Source organism: Panthera uncia, chromosome D1 (genome assembly GCF_023721935.1).
Source record: "Panthera uncia isolate 11264 chromosome D1, Puncia_PCG_1.0, whole genome shotgun sequence".
Lineage (NCBI taxonomy): Eukaryota > Metazoa > Chordata > Mammalia > Carnivora > Felidae > Panthera > Panthera uncia.
Window position 1 is genome coordinate 6,348,108 of NC_064808.1, and position 19,610 is coordinate 6,367,717.

A 19,610-nucleotide genomic window follows, 5' to 3' on the forward strand; every position below is an offset into this window, starting at 1 on the left:
CCCCCCCCCCTTTTTTTTAATTTTCTTAATGTTTATTTATTTTTGAGAGAGACAGAGACAGAATGCGAGTGGGTTAGGGGCAGAAAGAGAGGGAGACACAGAATCTGAAGCAGGCTCCAGGCTCTAAGCTGTCAGCCCCGACGCAGGGCTTGAACTCATGAGCTGTGAGATCATGACCTGAGCTGAAGTCGGAAGCTCAATCGACTGAGCCACCTAGGCACCCCCACTATATTATATTTCTTTTTTTTTTTATTTTTTTTTAACATTTATTCATTTTTGAGAGACAGAGACAGAGTGGGAGTGGGGGAGGGGCAGAGAGAGGGGGAGACACAGAATCTGAAACAGGCTCCAGGCTCCGAGGCATCAGCACAGGGCCCGACGCGGGGCTCGAAGTCACGGACCGCGAGATCATGACCTGAGCTGAAGTCGGACGCTTAACAGACTGAGCCACCCAGGTGCCCCAATACTGCAATAATTTTCTATGGCGACAGCTGGTCAACTACACTTATCGTGGTCAACATTTCATCATAAGCGTCGAATCACTATGTGGTACACCTGAAAATAACATAATACCGTCTGTCAACTAAACCTCAGTTAAAAATAAAAATTCTTTAAAAGTCGCACAGCAAGTAAGAGGGACAGCTAGGACCAAAACCCTGGCTTTTGCTTTTCACGACAAACTTGCCTGAAATATGTTGGGTAAAAGAAACTAGATTTAAAAACTGTTGAGGAATATATATACCTGACAAAAAAAAAAAAACAAAACAAAAAAAAAAAAACACCTCATATCCAGAATATATAAAGAACTCCTACAGATCAATACTAAAAAGATAACTCAACTTTTAAAATTGGGCAAAACAGGGGCACCTGGGTGGCTCAGTCGGTTAAGCGTCTGATTTTGGCTCAGGCCATGATCTCACAGTCTGTGAGTTTGAGCCCCGCGTCAGGCTCTGTGCCACCAGCTCAGAGCCTGGAGCCTGCTTCAGATTCTGTCTCCCTCTCTCTCTGCCCCTCCCCCACTTGTGCTCTGTCTCTCTCTAAAAAAACAAAACAAAACACGCACACACTAAAAAAAATTAAAATTGGGCAAAATGTTTGAGCAGGCACCTTCCACAAAAGAAGGTGTTTGGCCAATAAGATTATGAAAATATGCTCAACATCATTAGTCATCAGAGAAATGCAAATTATGCTGCAATCAGATGTTACACATCCACCAGCCTAGAATGCTGAAAATTAAAGATGCTCATGATATCAAGTGCTGGTGAGAACAGGAGTATAAAACAGTATAACCACTTTTAAAAATCAGTGATTTCTTTCTCTTTTCTCTTCCTTCTCTTCTCTTCAGATTAAAAAAAAAAATTTTTTTTAATGTTTATTTTTGAGACAGAGGCAGAGCACAAGCAAGGGAGGGGCAGGGGGAGACACAGAATCTGGAACAGGCTCCACGCTCTGAGCTGTCAGCACAGAACGCGATGCAGGGCTCGAACCTACGAACCGTGAGATCATGACCTGAGCCCAAGTTGGACGCTCAACCGACTGAGCCACCCAGGTGTCCCTCTTCAGATTTTATTTTTAAGTAATCTCTCCACCCAACATGGGGCTCAAACTCACAACCCCAAGCTCTGCTGAAAGAGCCAGGCAGGTGCCCCGAAAATTGGTAATTTCTAAAATCTATTTATTTTGAGAGAGAGTGTGGGCGAGCACAAGCCGGGTAGGGGCAGAGAGGGAGAGAGAGAGGGAAGGAGAGACTGAAAAACCCAAGCGGGCTCTGCGTTGGCAGCACGGAGCCCTACTCAGAGCTCGAACTCACCAATCATCGGGAGATAATGACCTGAGCCGAAAGCAAGAGTCAGATGCTTAACCGACTGAGCCACCCAGGTGCCCCCCAAACTGGTAATTTCTAGAACAACTACACAGGTACCTATCAAATGACCCACTAATTCCACTCCTAAGTACATACCAAGAAGAAATGGGTGCACATGCCCATAAAAAGACTTGTACATGTGTTCATACAACTCTACTTGTAGCAACTAAAACACTTTTTAGATACAACCCAAATGTCCAATAACAGCAGAATGAATAAAGAAATGGTGGTGTATTTATACAAGGGACTAATGCCACATGGCAATAAAAAAAGAATACTTATACATGTAACAACACAGATGAATTCCAAAAACACCATATAGACAGTGACGAAGGCCAGACACAAAAGAGTACTTGCTGTGGATGATTCCATTTGTATGAGGTTCAAGAACAGACAAAACTAATCTGTGGCAAGAGAAGTCAGGTCAGTGGTTACCTCTGTGGGAGGAGGACTATAGATTGGGAAGGAACAAAAAAAGACAGGGTCTATATCCTGGTCTGAGCGCTGCCTGCACAGACGTATACATATGTAATGTAAAAATTACTGGGCTATACACTTGAGAGTTGGGCATATGTATGTAAATTATGTGTCAGTTTTTAAAAATTTACAAGGGGAAATAACAACAACAAAAAAGGAATACCGGCAAGTGGCTTGTAGAACGTCACTGTGTGTTACACATATCTGCTTTTTTTAATAGTCTTTTTTAAAAAATTTTATTGTTTTTTGGTTTGTCAGGTGATTATCTGTTTTTTTCTTTTGTAAGTTTTCATTTAAATTCAACATAAAGTTAATATAAAGTGTAATATTGGTGTCAGTAGAATTTTGTGACATACCTAATTTTTTTTAAGTTTGTTTATTTTGAGAGAGAGAATGCAGGGTGGAGGCAGAGAGAGAGAGAGAGAGAGAACAGGGTAGAGGCAGAGGTGGTCGGGGCAGGGGGGAATCCCAAGGAGGCTCTGAGCTGTCAGTGTAGAGCCTGACTCAGGACTTGATCTCATGAACCTCGGGAGTAGATCCATGACCTGAGCCTAAATCAAGAGCCGGAGGCTTAACGGATTGAGCCACCCAGGCGCCTCTGACATATTTGCTTTTAAATATAGGGTTTATCTGCAAGGATAAATAAGAAACTAGCTGCATTGGTTCTCACAAAGATGGCAGACAGATGGGGATGGTAAGGGAGGGAAAATTATTTATCTTTAAAAGTTATAAAAAATGTCAAAATAATGCATTTACTTGTTTAAAAGTGCTTCAACAGAAAGACTTCAGGAAAAGGCTACAGCTCCTTGCCACACCCTTCCCACCCCCCTCCGTCTCATCTTTCTAAGGGCAATCTTTTTGCGTTTTTAGGCCAAAGTTAAGGCATAAAGGATATGGGGAAAGCTCATTTTAAACATCTAGGATTCTGCACTTAAGTCACTTTGGAAGTATCTTTGAGTTTCTGCATCCTTTTAACAGTTACTAATGCACCAGTTTAATAGTTGCCTAGTTCAAAATTCTAAAGGTACAAAACAATTTATAGCGAAGTCTTCCCCAACCAATTCTTGTATGTCATTCTACAGATACTCTTTTAGACTGCTTCCATTTTTTAATTCTTCTCTTGGTTTCCCCCAAGTATCTATAAACTGTGCTTATAAACGTTGTTACTGCTACATACGTCAACTTTCGTCTTTATCTATTGACCTCCTGCTAGGACCGTGAAGATAGAGACTTACTCTTCAGATTCTTTTGAACTGTATGAATTTTTAAAGCCACAGAGCGGTGTTTTCTGAAGAATTAAAAATGAAAGTCTTTTAAAAAGGAACTTTTATGTAAACATCAAACAAACCAGTTAACAAAACTTACTCCAAGAGACTGGAGAACTGATATTTGGATGGAACAGAGCTTTCCTGTTAATTTAGAGAAATTCACAGCCTGAAGTGAAGACACCACACGTTGGGCGTGGGAACCCACCCCTCCCACTCCGAGAACTGCCGTCCACGCCCTTTTAAAAGGACAGCGCCCTCCCAGGGCCTCGCCCCCTGAAGGCTAAAGAAGTAAACGAAGGCTCTTACCGCAGCCTCCCCTTAAAGGGGAAATCCATTTCTGTCGTCTAAAAAGGGAGCTTCCAGCTGCTCCTTGCCTTAAGGTAAAACCCGGCCCCCCTCTAGTTAAAAGGGTAAAGGTCCCCGCCGGGCCCCACTTCACCTGCGCGGTCACTTTATATTCGGTGTAGCCTTTGGGGTGGGTCCGGGGATCGGAGACGGTGTAGTGCCGCAGAAAGTCGTCCTTCGCCTGGCGGGACATGGCAACCGAGCTGGAGCGGAGCTGACCGCCGGCCTCTGCCTCCTCCACGCCGCCCCCGCCCCTCCGGGTCAGTCCCCGCCAGCCACCGCCTCAGCCGGGCTTGCGCCCTCCTTCCTGGGGCCTAGGGAGCAGTCGCAAGTGACGGCGCAGCTCTCGGCCGGGGCGGGCGGCCAGGGAGCGTCTGAAAAGTTCACGGTTGTTGGTAAAGCGTGAACTGGGGGATTGAAGCTGGGGAGGTTGGATCGTTCAGCTCTGACCCGAGGTCAAACCCGCCCCGTCAAGCATCGCCAGCTTCTCCTCTGCTTCCCAATTCCCCGCTTTCATCTATCCACCCACCTTTCACTGTGTCCAAAGTGTGCCAGTTGTAGCCAAATCATTTCCCTGTCTCCCTCCATAGGATTCGATAATTCATGTTTTCAGGAAAGGTAGGGGAAGCAAAAGAGAATTCCAGAGAGGCAGGATGGCTTCACAAGTTCTGAAGTCACACTTTTCTTCTTCTTCTTTTTTTTTTGATAGCATTTTCTTTCATTTTTTTAATCAATTAATTTGTTTGTAGTTTAATTTACATCCAGGTTAGCACATGGTGCAATAATGATTTCAGGAGTAGATTCCTTAATGCCCCTGACCTATTTGGACCACCCCTCCTCCCGCAACCCCTCTGGCAATTCTCTGTTTGTTCTCCATATTTAAGAGTCTCTTACGTTTTGTCCTGCTCCCTGTTTTTATATTATTTTTCCTTCCCTTCCCTTCTGTTCATCTGTTTAGTATCTTAAATTCATCATGTGAGCGAAGTCATATGATATTTGTCTTTCTCTGACTAATTTCGCTTAGCATAATACCCTCCAGTTCCATCCACATAGTTGCAAATGACTTTTTTTTTTAATGTTTATTTTTGAGAGAAAGAGAGAGTGTGAGCAGGGGAGGGGCAGAAAGAGAGGGAGACCCAGAATGTAATGCATGCTGCAGGCTCCGTCGAGCTGTCAGCACAGAGCCTGTTGGGGCTCTTGAGCTCAAGAATGACTGAGCCACCCAGGCACCCCTGAGGTCACACTTCTTACCAGCTGTACGGGTTTCCTTTGATTACTGGAGCCTAAATCTCTCATCTCTAGAATGTTTATAATAGAGGGTGTTTTATAATAGAATCTCCTGCAGTGGATATTTCTTTTTTTCTCTTCTTGGCCTGTCCAGCATTCACCCCCTTCTCTCTGTTAGCACCGTATCTTTGTTTGAAGATAGTTCTCTATATGTGTAGCCCTTCAGCCTCCTGCCCCAGAATCCAAAGGTGTTGGCTCCTTTCCTTGCCCCAGCTCCTGGGTCGGGGTGGGGGACTCTCTCCTGAAGGCTGAGTACCTTGAGTGAGGGACCGAGGGCACAGTGTCTGGCAAGGGGACCAATTTGTCCCTGGTGTGCAGTGTTGGCCGCAGATTTAGCTGCCCAGCCCCTGGGCACTCCTGACGTCTGGCATCCCGAGACCTCTGTCGGGGAGACCATGAGTTCCGGGTATCCTTCCAAGAACCATCCAGTTGGCTGGGGGCAGTTGTGATCAGTATCTGGGGCAGGCTGATGAGAATCCTGACTGATAACCACCCCCGCCAGGGTGTGAAGCTTAAAAGCAGTAGTGTGAGTGAGGCCCTCAAGTGCTCATGGCCACTCCTGGTGCCGGAACTCAGATGTGTGGGCACCGTACTGCCAGTCTCCAGACAGAGGTGAAGGAAACTCCCAAATAAGACTTGTGGAGGCTCAGGCAGAGGGTAGATAACCAGGAGGTGTTGGGGAGGGCGCTGAGATGGGCTATCCCCTTGAATGGTACACACCTCTGCAGACCCATTTGCTTTGTTTATTTATAAGTGTTTGTTTATTTATTTTTGAGAGAGAGCACAGGCGGGGGAGGAGCAGAGAGAGAGGGAGACACAGAATCCGAAGCAGGCTCCAGGCTCTAACCTGGGCACAGAGCCTCTGCGAGAGGGTAGCAGTAGCCAGGGTCTGCACGTAGCCTTTATTTCATGTTCCATTAGATATAAACATCAAAGAGCCTCAAAGTATGAAAGGGAGCACAAAGGGTCTTAAACATGAACGAGACCCACATCTGGTGTTTATGTGCAAGCATGCAGGGAGCGCGTGCAGTTTCATGGACTGCCAGGCAATTACAGTGGGTCTGTTTCTTAACTGCCTTCTGGGGGAGCACGGGGCTCTGTACCTCGTGATGCTGTCGCGTTCGACAGCCTTGAGACCGGAACACTGCGGATGTTTCAGCTGTTGCCCCCTTCACCCTCCGGGGCTTACGATACATTTTCTAGAAATAACTCCACAAAGCCCCGTTCCTATCTAGATCAGTTTCCCCCGCCCCCGGCCTTCAGACTCCAGCTCCACCATTTCCATCAGCGGGAGGAGCAGAGGGAGGAAAGTTGCAGATTCCCGGATGCCAGCAGGGCTCCCCACGTTCCCACTGGGCTGAGTGCAGGATGCAGGCTTTCTGCCACAGCTCACACTCCCCATCTGCAAGCCTTGGTAATGAGTATGGCCTTGTTATTTTCTTCTTTTTCTCCACCCATGCATAATTCATGCTTTAACTCAAGGATGCTTCTTACTACTAAGGGTGCCCCGGGAGGACTTGACCCCTGCGGTGACTCATCTGGATCAGTGGATGGCTGAATTCACATCCACTGGATCTGCTTGAGCTCTTACTGGTTCAAACAGTGATAATTATGGCTAACACTGTGCAGTGCTTGTGACACACAAGACACCCACCCATTTGGTCCTTGTCCCAAACTTAGCAGGTCGGTGCCATGATCTCTCCCCCAGACGGGGACACTGTGCCACAGACAGGTTAGGCAACTTGCTCAGCATCATCCCGTGAGTGGCAGAGCTGGGGTTTGGCTCTGGAGCCCGGGTGTGCTCACGCACCATAGGGCTTGGGAGCGTGGGGACCACAGAGTGTCTCACACAGAGGACAGGGCAGGTCGTTTTAATCTTCTACACGGTAGGACAGGTGATGTTCTGAGTTTGTCTACCTAACGCCAATTTCCCCTCGTCCACCCTAACAGAGCCCGGATTTTGCACATTCCCTCTCCAGGAAGGAATCCTAGCACCAGGTTAGGAGCAAATCTCTGTGTCTTTCTCGCCTTTAACGTCACTCCCTCTGGGGAGCCTGCCTGGACTCTTCCAAGTGGGATTCGTTGCCGCCCTGTCCTGTGCTCCTCTAATTGTCTGTCCCTGTGACACAGCCGCGGTTAACCCTCTGACTGAAATGACCCGTTCCTTTCTGTGCCCTGCTGCGCCCTGGGCTCCGGGTGGGGGTCTTAAAGCTGCTGGATCAACGCATGACTCTACCAGGAAGTGGGGCGGGGAACGGTTTATTCTCACAGCTGAGCAAAGGATGAGGCCCACAGCCTTGGTAGCAGCAGAGGCGGCCCCCTCCCAGCCCCAGCCCTCTCCTCCGCAGGCGGGCCGGGTCAGGAGCCAGGGTGACGGCCAGGGCAGCAGCCCTCCGGCCACGGGAGCCGGCCGCCGAGAAGCAGTGGGTAGTGTTAGCAGCAGCAGGTTACGGAGTGGGGCGGGGGGGTGTTAGTCAGGCTGGCCGACTGCCATCCCCCCGTGGATGGTGCCTGATGAGGGCCGGGGGAGGGGGCTGGACTGTGAGGTGTGGGGGTGGGGTGGGGGGACGTCTGGAGTGGTTCAGTCGGCCGTGAAGACGCGGCTGGAAATGTCATCCAGGAGCCAGTCGATGCCAGGTAGGAGGTTCTCCCCGGTGACGGCGCTGCAGCCCTGGATGCACCAGTGGTGGCTGTGAATGGAGTCCAGCTCCAGGGCCTGGGAGGGGGGGAAGATGACGGTGGGCCCTGGGGACCACAGGCCCTGCCCACTCACCGCCTCTTCCCTCTCCTGGCCCACGGGAAATCCATGCCTCCCTTTAGGGCCTGCTCTCAGGAGCCTCTCCTGGCCCCTGGGGAAGATCTGTCAGCCCCTCAGGGTACCTGGGCTCTCGGCACCCAACCCCACCCAACCCCACCGGCGCTACCCCTCAGTAACTGAACAGGGACTCAGGCTCCTGAGCATCTGCTAGGATCCAGGCATTGTGCTACGAGCCCCACAAACGTCCTCCCATCCACTCTTCCCAAGGCCCAAGGAGCCAGGGATTGTTGGGCATTTTACTTAGAATACCTCAGAGAGCTTAAGCAACCTGCCTTAGGTCACACAGCCAGTAAGTGACAGAACCAAGATTCTAGCCCTACTCTTTCTCATGCTGCTGCTTCAAGCTCTAGAATCAGAAATAGGATCAATACAATTTGGGGACACAGAGGCCTGTGTTTAAATCCCGGCCTGTCTGCTCCCTGGCTGTGTGACCCTGGGTGAGTCACCCAGCTTCTCTAAACCTGCTTCGCCATCTACAGAGTGACAGTAACAGTTCCTAGTTCGTGAGGCCGGGGTGAGGACTGAATGTCAAGATAATCCACGCAGAGAGCCTGGCATGGGAGCACTCACTACTGTCTGGCTGCTATTGTCTTGAAGGATCATGTTCGCAGGCCTGCCCTCCCCCAGGCTGTGGGGCACAACCGTGTCTCATTAGTCACTGACTCTCCAGTGGCCTGCATAGGCCCTGCCACACAGGAGAGGCTACTAAATGCTTGTCGCACAAGTTAACAAAGAAAACGTGTGCCTCTTTTCCTCCACGAACCTGTGCCAAGGCCTGGACTCACCTCACAGATGGCGTTAGAGGACAGCGCTCCGGGTAGGTCCTGCTTATTGGCAAAGATGAGGAGGGTCGCTCCAGCCAGGCGCTGGGGGAAAAAAACGGGGGGAGGGGTTGGGAGTGGGGGCTCAGAGGGCAGCCCGGCCCCCCCCCCCCCTCCCCCCGGGGAAGGGGGGGGAGAGATATACCTGGAAGATCAAGGCAAGGCCCCGGGGGGGGAGGCCCCAGGGGGGGTAGCACCATGGCCATGGTCTGTGAGTCTAGCCATACTTGGAGCGGGTTGGGGGGGTGGGGTGCGGAGCCCTAGGCTGGGGCCCAGTGGGCACCTCTCCCCTCTATGCCTCAGTTTCCTCCTCCATAAATGGGGAGGGGGTGACGGACATGATGATCCCCAAGCCCTCTGGTTCTAAACGGCTCCCATATCCCATGACCTGATATGCGCAATGAATGCAACTGTCCTGGAGACCACGGGGTCTGCTGGAAGTGACCTTTCCCTCTTCCAAGTTCATGTTGCCCTTTAACTGTGCACTACCGTCATAGGCCTCACTCTTGGCCTCTGCTTCCAGTTAGTTCCACGTGTGTATTTCCGCCGGGAGTCCCTCCACATAAGCAGGTGGATCTAGCCCTGACAGATGGCCTCGAGGTGCCAGGCCAGGGCTCAGCACTGACATCCATGATCTCACTGAACCTGCTTGACACCCCTTGGAGGTGGCTCCTGCTACCCCAGGTGACCTGTCCCTGTGTGCCCAGAACAGTCCTGTTGCTGTCTGTTGTCCCTGCGTAAGTATTAACAACTTCCTCTTTCATTCTTAAAAGTGTCCTTGTTTTCAACTAAATGCAGCGTCGTAACCCGGACAAATCCTGCAGCAGAAAAAGGAGACTGGTGGAAAAACTGGTGAAATCCAAGTAAAATCTCTAGTTAAGAGTGACTTACTAACGTTACTTTCTAAGTTTTGACAAATGCAGGGTGGTTGCATAAGATGTTAACAGGGGAAGCGGAGTGAAAAGTATTTGCTTCTTCGCTATCTTCGCAACTTTTCTGTAAAACTAAAATTTTACTTAAAGCGTTTTGGCCCAGCTAATAAGTTAGCGGAGCACCCTAATTATAATGCCCAGCTCAGAAACGAGGAAGTGGAGGTTCAGAGAGGTTAAGTGCCTTGCCTGAGGTCACACAGCGGAGAGGCCAACTCCTGAGCCAGGCTCCGCTGCTTCCCAAAGCTCCACCCACTGGCCTCAGATGAGCCTCCCTAGAGCCCCATTCAAGGTGCAGAAACTGAAGTTCAGGGTAGTGGAGCGGTGACATCACGGGGACATGAACCCAGGTCCCAGTTCATAGCATGCCCTGCCCACAGCACTGTGGGTTTCCCTGGGCCAAATGTACAGGTTGTCTCTGCCTCCCCAAGGGTGGGCACCTGGTGAGGGCTCAGTGAAGGAACAGAGCCCTCCCCCACCCCCCAGGTGTTCCTTTGGGGTCACGGACCCCTCAGGGAATCTGCTCACACATCCGCGTATGTGCACAAAGTGTGGGGGCCTGGATGGAAGCCTGGCTCCCCCCTGCTTGGCCAGCCAGCCTGCCCACCTCCTCCACCAACAGGCTCTGGAGCTCCCGCTGGCAGTCCTTCATGCGCTGGCGGTCGGCGCTGTCCACCACCCAGATGAGGCCGTCGGTGCTCTCAAAGTAGTTCCGCCAGTAGGACCGCAGGGACTTCTGGCCGCCCACATCCCAGATGTTCAGCTTGAATCTGGGCGGGAATGGGGTGGCCAGAGGGTCAGCCTGGCCCCTCACCCGCCCTCCCTGCCCTACTCTGGGCCAGCCCGCTGCAGGGCCCCCACTCACCCCCGGTGTTCCAGGGTCTTAATGTTGAAGCCCAGTGTCGGGGAGATGGTGTCGATGTCTTCCCCGTTGAACTTCTTGAGGATGGTTGTTTTGCCAGCATTGTCCAGGCCTCTGGGGCACACCAGGTTAAGGAGAAGTCCCCGTGCTCTGCCCAGGGTGGTGACATCACCGCCGTGCCCCTCTTTTAGGGGACCAAGCGTTTCCCGCCACGTATCAAATGAGTTGAGCACGGGCCTGAGCCCCAATGTATCGGCCCGTGAGAAATGGGAAAGTATCAAGAAATAAAGATTTTATCATCTCGTCCTGACCGAAGATTCCTTCATTCGCTCTACAATATTTATTGAATACTGACTATTTGCCGGGGCCTCCTCTGGTGCTGGGGGGGGGGGGTACCCCAGAGTCAAAGTCCCCACCCTGTGCACCTTCTAGTCCAGTGTAGAGACAGGCGACAGAGTGCAAACAAATGAGAATCAAGGTACCGTCAGCTCCTGGTGAGTAAGGAGTACAGCTAAGAGGCTTTCGGGGAGGGCCTTTGCAGGAGCTTCCTTTAGCTCGGGCACCCCTCTCGGGGTCTTGGGCTGAGGCCCAAACGATAAGAAGCCAGCTTTCCAAAGGGCTAAGGGAAGAGCATTCTAGGCAGAGGGAACAGCAGGAGCAAATATCTGGAGGTAGCCAGCCTCACCTTTCTGTTTCCGGAATATTCCAAACCCTCTGCTGCTGAGTGCGCAAACAAACGGGAACCGCCCTCCTCTGTCCTTCCAACGCTCGAGGGGGCTGGCGGCTGGGAGCGGGCCCAGGCGACTCAAACCAGTGGAATGAGGGGGAACCAAGAAGCTCTCCTGAGACCCAGCCTTCACTGCCGATTATCCAACTCCAACTCCATCATCTGCTGGATCATTCCCATCAGCAGACAAGCTGGTGTCTCTCCCACCTTAGGAGAAGCAAACGTCACCCTCTCTTGATCCCTTCTCCCTCTACTTATTCCTTTACTTCCTTCCCTTGACGGCAAATCTTCTCAAAACCATTGTTCGTAGGCACCCTCTCCAATTTCTGTCTTCCCGCTCGTTCTTGAGGCTTTTGCGGCCACTGCTTCCCTGAAACAGCTCTTACCGAGGTACCTAAAGACCTCGTGTTCTTCTCCTGCTGGGCAGTAACCAGGCCTCGTCTTCCCGCACCATCAGCAGCACCTGACACAGTGGCCTGCCCCCTCCTCCACTGCCTCACCTGGTTCTCATCGCCCTGACCTCTTATCTAGGTAAGCGCGGTCCTTTCCTCTGTCCACACTCATCCCTTAGAGCTCTCACCCAGGACCATGGCTTCAGATACCATCTGGTTTTTTTTTTTTTCTTTTTGAAGCTTATTTATTTTTTTTAAAAGCAAAAGCCAAAAAAAAAAAAAAAAAAAAAAAAAAAGAGCACATGCACAAGCAGGGAAGGGACAGAGAGAGAGAGGGAGAGAATCCCAGGAACTCGATGTGGGGCTCGAACCCAGGAACCAAGAGATCGTGACCTGAGCCCAAATCGAGAGCCGGAAGCTCAATCAACTGAGCCACCCAGGTGCCCCGCAAACACCACCTTTACGCTAATGACTCCTAAAAGTACACATCCCACCCAGCTGCTCCCCTGGACTCAGTCCCTCTCTTCAGCTGCCCATCTGGCACTTAGAGGATGTCTCAGAGGCATCTTCCGTGGCCAAACCTGAGTTCTCCTCTTTCTGAACCTGCTCCTTGCCCCCCTTCCCCATCTCAGCAAGTGGTTCCTCATTCTTCGAACCGCTCTGGCCAGACACCTCGGAGTCAGGCTTGACTTGGCTCTCCCTCTCACTTTGTGCCCAATCCAGGAGCGATTCCTGCTGGGCCTGTAGGCAAAATGTTCCCCATCTTCCATCACCTCCCCGCTTCCACCCTGATCCAAGCCACCCTCCTATCTCGCCTGTGGCAGAGCAATGGCACACCTAACCTGAGATCATGCTTCCTCTCCACACTTCTCATCGAAAGGAAAAGCCAAAAACCAAAAGGCTCTTCAGTCCCCTCTGTCTTCATCTCGTAATCTAGTAATCACTCTCTCCAGCCACACTGCCCTCCTTGACATTCTTTTGAACACACCCGTTGAGTTCCTCCTTCCAGACCCTTGCGCTCGTTCCTTTTGCGTCAACAAATTTCCCTAGATATCCACGTGACTCAGTCCTCACCGCCTCATCTTTACTCAACTGTCAATTTCTCCACTGCGGCCTCCATTGACCACTTTATTTAAACTGCATTTTTCCCCCCATACGTCCTATACAGCTTACCTATTTGCTTTCTCCCCACAGCATTATGGACCGTCCAAGACGGTGGGGTTTGGTTTTGCTGTTTTACCCCAGCCCCTAGGAGAGTGCCTAGTACATAGTAGGCACTCAGTAAATATTTAATTGGATGGGTGGATTCTCGGTGCCTTTCTAAAAAGAGAGCTTTTTAAAAGAGACGTGATGTGACTATTATAGTTATTTGTACACTTAAATGTCTTTTCTCCCCTGCTAGGGGAGCTCTGGGTGAAACCCGCCCAGCTCCGGGATCGCGGAGTCCCGACGCGGCCAGGATAAGAGGGGGCAGAAGGCATGCAGGCGCCTGTTAACGGGACTCGGAAGGTCGGCGGGGCCCTCGGGCCTACACGCAGTCAGCCTGGGCAGGGGACGGGAGATAACGACCGGCCGCGGGGCCACACAGACGGGCAATTGGACACAGGGGTGAAAACAACCCGAGGCGTCTACACCCGCCTCCCCCCAAGCGAGGGCGGGGCCCGCACGCCCCCGGGATTCCGACCTTGAGGGCGGGGCCGGGGTCTGGCACCCTCGGACAGGGGAGGAAGGTCAGAGCCAGGGAGGACAGCGGCCTCACGCTCGGGCCAGACCGACGGGTGGTGGCATCCGAGTCGCCTCCGGCCCTCTTCCCCGCCCCCTGCATAGGGATATCTAGTCTAGCCGCTGCGCCTGTAGGCCCTCACCTTTGGCCTTGGCAACGGAGACCCCCCCGCCCCGAGCCGGTGGTACGACCTCCTCACGCCCCCCCACCCCGCTAGAGCGATTGGTAGGGCCCACGTGCGTGACGCACAATGGGCAGTTGGTACGCGCCGGCCGCGCACCCCGCGCCGGGTAGGGGGCGCCTGGCACCGCCCGCCCGGCGGGGCCCCCGCTACCCTCGCGGCTCCGGCGTCCAGGAGGATACAGCATGAGCAGTCGCAGCTCCCGCTCTTTCTGCTTCATCTTCTTCAGAATGGTCAGAAGCCCCATGGTCCCAGTAGCCCCCTCCCGGCCGCCGTTTCTTCCTAGTCCCGGGACCCCTCTCCCTGCTCCTATTGGCTATCACGCCCACTGACAGCGCAATCTATTGGTCGGCCTGTCGCTGGGTCCCGCCCTCGCTCCCACGTGACCTCGAAGCCGCCTGGCGGTGGGGCCGAGATGGTCCCTCTAGCGGTGCTAGGGGCTTCTGCGGGGCCACCTGCGTTAACCCTTCGCTTCCCGAGGGCTTGGGGGACGAGGGCACCGCCATTCCTTCTTCCCCAGGAACCCAGACTCGGCCAGGAACGGAAACCTGGATTGTATCTTGGCTGCACAGGGGGTAGGAGTTGTGACTCAGGAGTCGGAATCGACAGCCCCAAGGATGTTGACAAGCTCGTCCGGGGGCCAGTGTAAGGCCCTGTTCCCCGGAAACATGATCCAGGTCCTGCTCATCTTAGGTCTCGGCATCATTCTGAACCTGCCAGTTACAGGGCCTCCCCTTTTCCCCGTCTCCTGGACTCGTAGAGGGTGGGCCGGGGATTCTTCGTCGCGGACGAAAATGCCCCCTAGGGGCCGTTTCGAAATGTGCTGGAACATTTTGGGCTTGTCCCAATTACAAGATATAGTAGTCCTGTTGTTTAGATGACACAAAGAGTTGTTCTGCCTAGGATGCCCATCATTTCTCGTTTGAGAAGCACTGGTTTTCATTTTGCCAGTGAGAATATTGAGACGCACACGATGGTTAGCACAATGACTGGCGTGTGGGAGTTACTCAATAAATATTTGTTATTGAATGAATGACTGTCCCAAGAGTTTGGTTCTTTACCTTAGCGCTCAAGTCCTGAAGAAGTGAAGAAAATGAGGCCAGGGCCAGGCAAACTGTAAAGTCAGAAGGGTGAGCTAAGCTGATGGTCTTATTTTGAGCCCTTGCCCCATCCCACTGCAGGGTAAATGTGAGTGGGTAACAGAGTAGGCTCTGTCTGGTGCTGGGGAGAGAACAGTCAGGCACAAGCTGAAGATAATGGCTGATTTCTGTGTGATTTGTTTATAAAGCTCGCCACCTTTTCTACTTCACCCTCCTGGCAACCCCGAGAGGTTTGTTTCCTTTTTGTAGATAGTGATAGTGAAGTCCAGAGAACTTAAGGAGCTGGGGCAGCACTTTATTATTTTTTTTAATAATATTTTTTAATGTTTATGACTTTTTGAGAGACCGAGACAGAGTGTGAGCAGGACAGGGACGGAGAGAGAGGGAGACAGAGTCCAAAGCAGGCTCCAGATTCTGAGCTGTCAGCACAGAGCCCGACGCGGGCTCGAACTCACAAACCCCGAGATCTTGACCTGAGCCGAAGTCGGATGCTTAACCGACTGAGTCAACTTGGGCAGCGCTTTAAACTCAGAACCGGGGGCACCTGGGTGGCTCAGTCGGTTGAGCGGCTGACTTCGGCCCAGGTCGTGATCTCGCGGTCTGTGAGTTTGAGCCCCGCGCGGGGCTCTGTGCTGACAGCTCAGAGCCTGGAGCCTGCTTCGGATTCGGTGTCTCCCTCTCTCTCTGCCCCTCCCCCACTCATGCTCTGTCACTCTGTGAAAAATAAATAAACCTTTAAAAATATATATGAAAAAATAAACTCAGATCCGGTTGACATTAAAATGCACTGTTTTTCAGAGTCTCTCCATAGTGTTTGTCTAGAGAGGGAGAGGTCTGGAGCAAGCCTGAGCTTCCAGTCCTGCAGAAGAAGATTGTGGACAGATGAGGGCTGGACAGAACAGGGTGCCTGGCTGAGCCCCCTTGGTCAGTACTGTTTTACCCTCCACCAAGCACACACAGGGGGAAAAAAGTGAGCCTAACTCCCGTTCAAAGGCTTTGAGACACAGCAACATTTATGACGAGAAAGTTCACCGTGGTGGTTTGAAACAACAAGGAATTGGAAAACATCCAAGTGCCTTCAGTGGGGATCCGTAACCTAAGCTGGGTGGTGGATCCCATGAAGCCTTTGAGAAGGGTGAGGTGGAGGGATAGTGTATCTGCAAGGAAAGATCTCATGCCATATGAAGTGAAATAAAAAAAAAAAAAAACAAAACGTTTTCAATCTCATTTTAATTTTAAAAATAACAACCCACTAAACAGTGCTTCCCGGGGCACGTGGGTGGCTGTCGGTGAAGAGTCTGACTCTTGATTTCGGCTCAGGTCGTGATCGTGAGACTGAGCCCCACAGCCGGCTCCGCACAACAGCAGGGAGCCTTCTTGGGATTCTTTGTCTCCCTCTCTCTCTCTGCCCCTTTCCTGCTCGCTCGCACATGCACTTTCTCCCTCAAAATGAATAAATACACTTAGAAACAAATAAAGTGCTTTCCTACGGGATGCAGCCCATTAAGTAGATTGTGAAACGATTGTAGTGTCACAAATTAGTCGAACCATATGAAGCCACCTGTATTTGACCATTTTGACTACGAAGTTGTCAGTTTCATGTGGTTCAACCTAGCAGCATTAGCAAAGATGTGGAATGAACAGATTAGACGATATCACTGCCTTTGCCTTCCGTGAAGTAAAGGTAAGTAATGTTTTTTAATTTTTTTTAATGTCTATTTATTTTTGAGAGAGAGAGCGTGAGTGGGGGAGGAGCAGAGAGAGAGGGAGACACAGAATCTGAAGCAGGCTCCAGGCTCTGAGCTGTCCGCACAGAGCCCCACGCGGGGCTCGAACTCACCAACTGCAAGATCATGACCTGGGCCGAAGTCAGCCGCTCAACCGACTGAGCCACCCAGGTGCCCCAAGGTAAGTCATGTTTGTTGAAAAATCAGATATCTATATGTACGTGTGTGCGTCTTACTCAGAGTCCCAGTCATGAAAATCACTGTTTGAAAATCACTGCAATGCAACTGCTAACTCTGGAGTGGGTGTTTTTTTTGGGGGGGGTGGGGGTTGGTATTTTTATTTATTTTTTAAAATTTACATCCAAGTTAGCATATAGTGCAACAGTGATTTCAGGAGTAAGATTCCTTAATGCCCCTGACCCATTTAGCCCACCCCCCCCCCAACACAACCCCTCCAGCAACCCTCTGTTTGTTCTCCATATTTAAGAGTCTCTGATGTTTTGTCCCCCTCCCTGTTTTTGTATTATTTTTGTTTCCCTTCCCTTATGCTCATCTGTTTTGTCTCTTAAAGTCCTCATAGGAGTGAAGTCATATGATATTTGTTTTTCTTTAATTTCACTTAGCATAATACCCTCCAGTTCCATCCACGTCATTGCCAACGGCAAGATTTCATTCTTTTTGACTGCTGAGTAATACTCCATTGCATATATATGCCACATCTTCTTTATCCATTCATCCGTGGATGGACATTTGGGCTCTTTCCATCCTTTGGCCATTGTTGATAGCGCTGCTATAAACATGGGGGTGCATGTGTCCCTTCGAAACAGCACACCTGTATCCCTTGGATAAATACTTAGCAGTGCCATTGCTGGGTCGTAGGGTAGTTCTATTTTTAGTTTTTTGAGGAACCTCCACACTGTTTTCCAGAGCGGCTGCACCAGTTTACATTCCCATGGAGTGGGTTTGAAAGAAACTTAAAATGATTACCTTAAGCACGTCTGGATTGTTTCACTTTACTACTAGTACTGAAATCCTTGTTTAAATGTCAGGATGAAAGTCCTGCCCTGTCCAAACTGGTCTAGCTTCCCAGGGGCCACAGGGTGGGATTACAATCAATATCAATTAAGTAAAAGAAAAAACAACAACAACCTGGGAAGGAAGTAACGGTGTTTAAATTTCGGATAACAATTGCCTGGAGCTACAAATCTGGAGTGGAGGGTGGGGAGGAGAAGTGGGGGGCTTTGAAAGACAAGTGGAAGGGTCTAGCAGGTGACAGTATTTTCATTTGCCTCACTGAAAGGAGGAAAGGGTGCTCTTAAGGAAATGAAATCTTTAGGGAATACCTTTGGAAGAAAACTGGGAAAGATCTATAGAGCTGTAGTTATATATAGCTATGAATATATATATTCACAAGAAAGAATCATGGGATTGAAATACCAAATCTTGGCAGCTGTGAAACCTGCTTTTGAAGGGAGAGTTTCTGAGGCTAAGCTAAGTAAGTGGATTCTAAGTTGAGGGTAGAATTATAGACGCCTTTAAAAAAGACGTGTGTTATATAAAAATATGTATATTAAAAAGGCATGTATGTTTACCCAATGTCTGGGGAGGAAATTTTGGCACTATAATTTTAATTTTACGAGGTATAGCTTTTTTTAAAAGTAATCGCTACACCTCGCGTAGGGCTCGAACTCGTGACCCAGAGATCAAGCGTCACATGCTGTCCTGACTGAGCCAGCCAGGTGCCCCTTAAGAGGTATAGCCTTTTTTATTCATCTGTACCTTTCACGTATCACCTTTATAATCATAAAAGGAAAGTAACAAAACTCTTTATTTTGGAACAACAGCAAGCAGGGGAAAAGACCCTGCTTTAGTTAAATCGCTGGTCATTAAACATTAGCAAGGCTATACCTAGGTATTTTATTGATTTGTGTATGTAAGTATTTATTTTTAAGCTTACTGTAGATAATTTTTAATTTTTTTTCCATTTCATTTATTTTATTTTTAAGTTTATTTATTTTTGAGAGAGAGACCGAGAAAGACAGGCAGAGAGGAGGGCGGGGACAGAGGGCCCAAAGCGGGCTCTGTGCTGACAGCAGAGAGCCCAATGTGGGGCTCAGTCCCATGACCCTGGGATCATGACCTGAGCCAAAACCAAGAGTTGGTCGCCCACCTGACTGAGCCACCCAGCACCCCTAGATGAATTTGCTATTTGACTCCTCAAAACTATAATCTACATCGAGGTTGCTTAACATAAAGTTATAGTTTTGATACGAGAAGTCCTGTGTTTCTCCCCCGTGAGACACATCTGTGATGCAAGTTTTATTTTTTGGAGCACGTGCACAGGCCAGAAGCAGCAACTGGCACTTGGGGGCAGCATACCCAAGGGCAGGCTTTGTCCTACCAATCAGTAAACAACTGGAAGGTGGAGGGTGCGACCTCATCCCCCAAGTGGCCACTGCCTAGAGACCACAGTTCCGCCCTGGCCTGCTCCAGTAGGCCCACCCCTCATCTTCCTGTAGGCCTGCCGTATCCAGGAAAGGCCCTGTCCCCGGCCGGTGTGTACAAGGTGCAGGCCACCGCCACCGCCGAATGCCTCAAATGGCGAGCCAGAGTGTTCAGGCGGCCTCATTACGGTCTCAGTCCAGCTGCCACACGTGGGAAACAGCGGTGACCTCTCCGACTTACAGATGACACCGTGAGCCGTTTACTCACACCTTTGTCATTCACCTAAGGGCCCAGGACATTCTCCGGCTTTTCCAGAAACTTAGGAGTGGGGAAGGGCTCGAAAATCTGAGTCTCTTCCAAGAAACGTCGGTGTCCCCTCACCTGTGCCTGTGGTATCCTCAAGGGCAAGGCTGAGCCGGTGATTCTGTCTCCAAGGGCCCGGGTGGGCGGACGTTTCACCTTCACTCCGCAACCCGAGAGGCAGGTACGGCTCTTCTCTGCACTTGACAGATGAGCCAGGGGCTCCGCTCGCCTAATCACTGCAGCGGCCTCTCCACCCACCGTTCTCCCCAAGGCAGAGGGACATTTTTATCCTGTGCTCAAAGCCTTCCCCTGTCTGCTGGGTGCTCCCTGTATCTTCCAGA

The 19,610-nt window shown here is 50.7% G+C and overlaps 2 protein-coding genes and 1 long non-coding RNA gene across 3 annotated transcripts in view; 1 reads left to right on the forward strand and 2 right to left on the reverse strand.

Annotated features, from left to right (window-relative positions):
* The window catches only part of SNX15 (sorting nexin 15), a 10,030-nt gene extending 5,784 nt beyond the window's left edge, over positions 1 to 4,246 (reverse strand). Inside the window, exon 1 of the mRNA XM_049643144.1 lies at positions 4,049 to 4,246. Within this exon, the coding sequence (XP_049499101.1) occupies positions 4,049 to 4,147 (99 nt within the window). The 5' untranslated portion in view covers positions 4,148 to 4,246. The remainder of the gene's footprint in view (positions 1 to 4,048) is intronic.
* Positions 4,247 to 7,484: 3,238 nt separating this feature from the next.
* Positions 7,485 to 14,002, reverse strand: ARL2 (ADP ribosylation factor like GTPase 2). Its single transcript, XM_049643175.1, has 5 exons — positions 13,877 to 14,002; positions 10,675 to 10,785; positions 10,417 to 10,579; positions 8,845 to 8,925; positions 7,485 to 7,957 (listed from the first exon to the last, which is right to left on the reverse strand). Exons 1-5 carry the CDS (start codon positions 13,939 to 13,941, stop codon positions 7,823 to 7,825), a joined length of 555 nt encoding a protein of 184 aa, XP_049499132.1. The 5' UTR covers positions 13,942 to 14,002; the 3' UTR covers positions 7,485 to 7,822.
* Positions 13,840 to 14,548, forward strand: LOC125931147 (uncharacterized). The gene is made up of 2 exons (XR_007460402.1): positions 13,840 to 13,927; positions 14,215 to 14,548. It is a non-coding gene; the product is annotated as an uncharacterized LOC125931147 (long non-coding RNA).
* Positions 14,549 to 19,610: the final 5,062 nt, after the last annotated feature.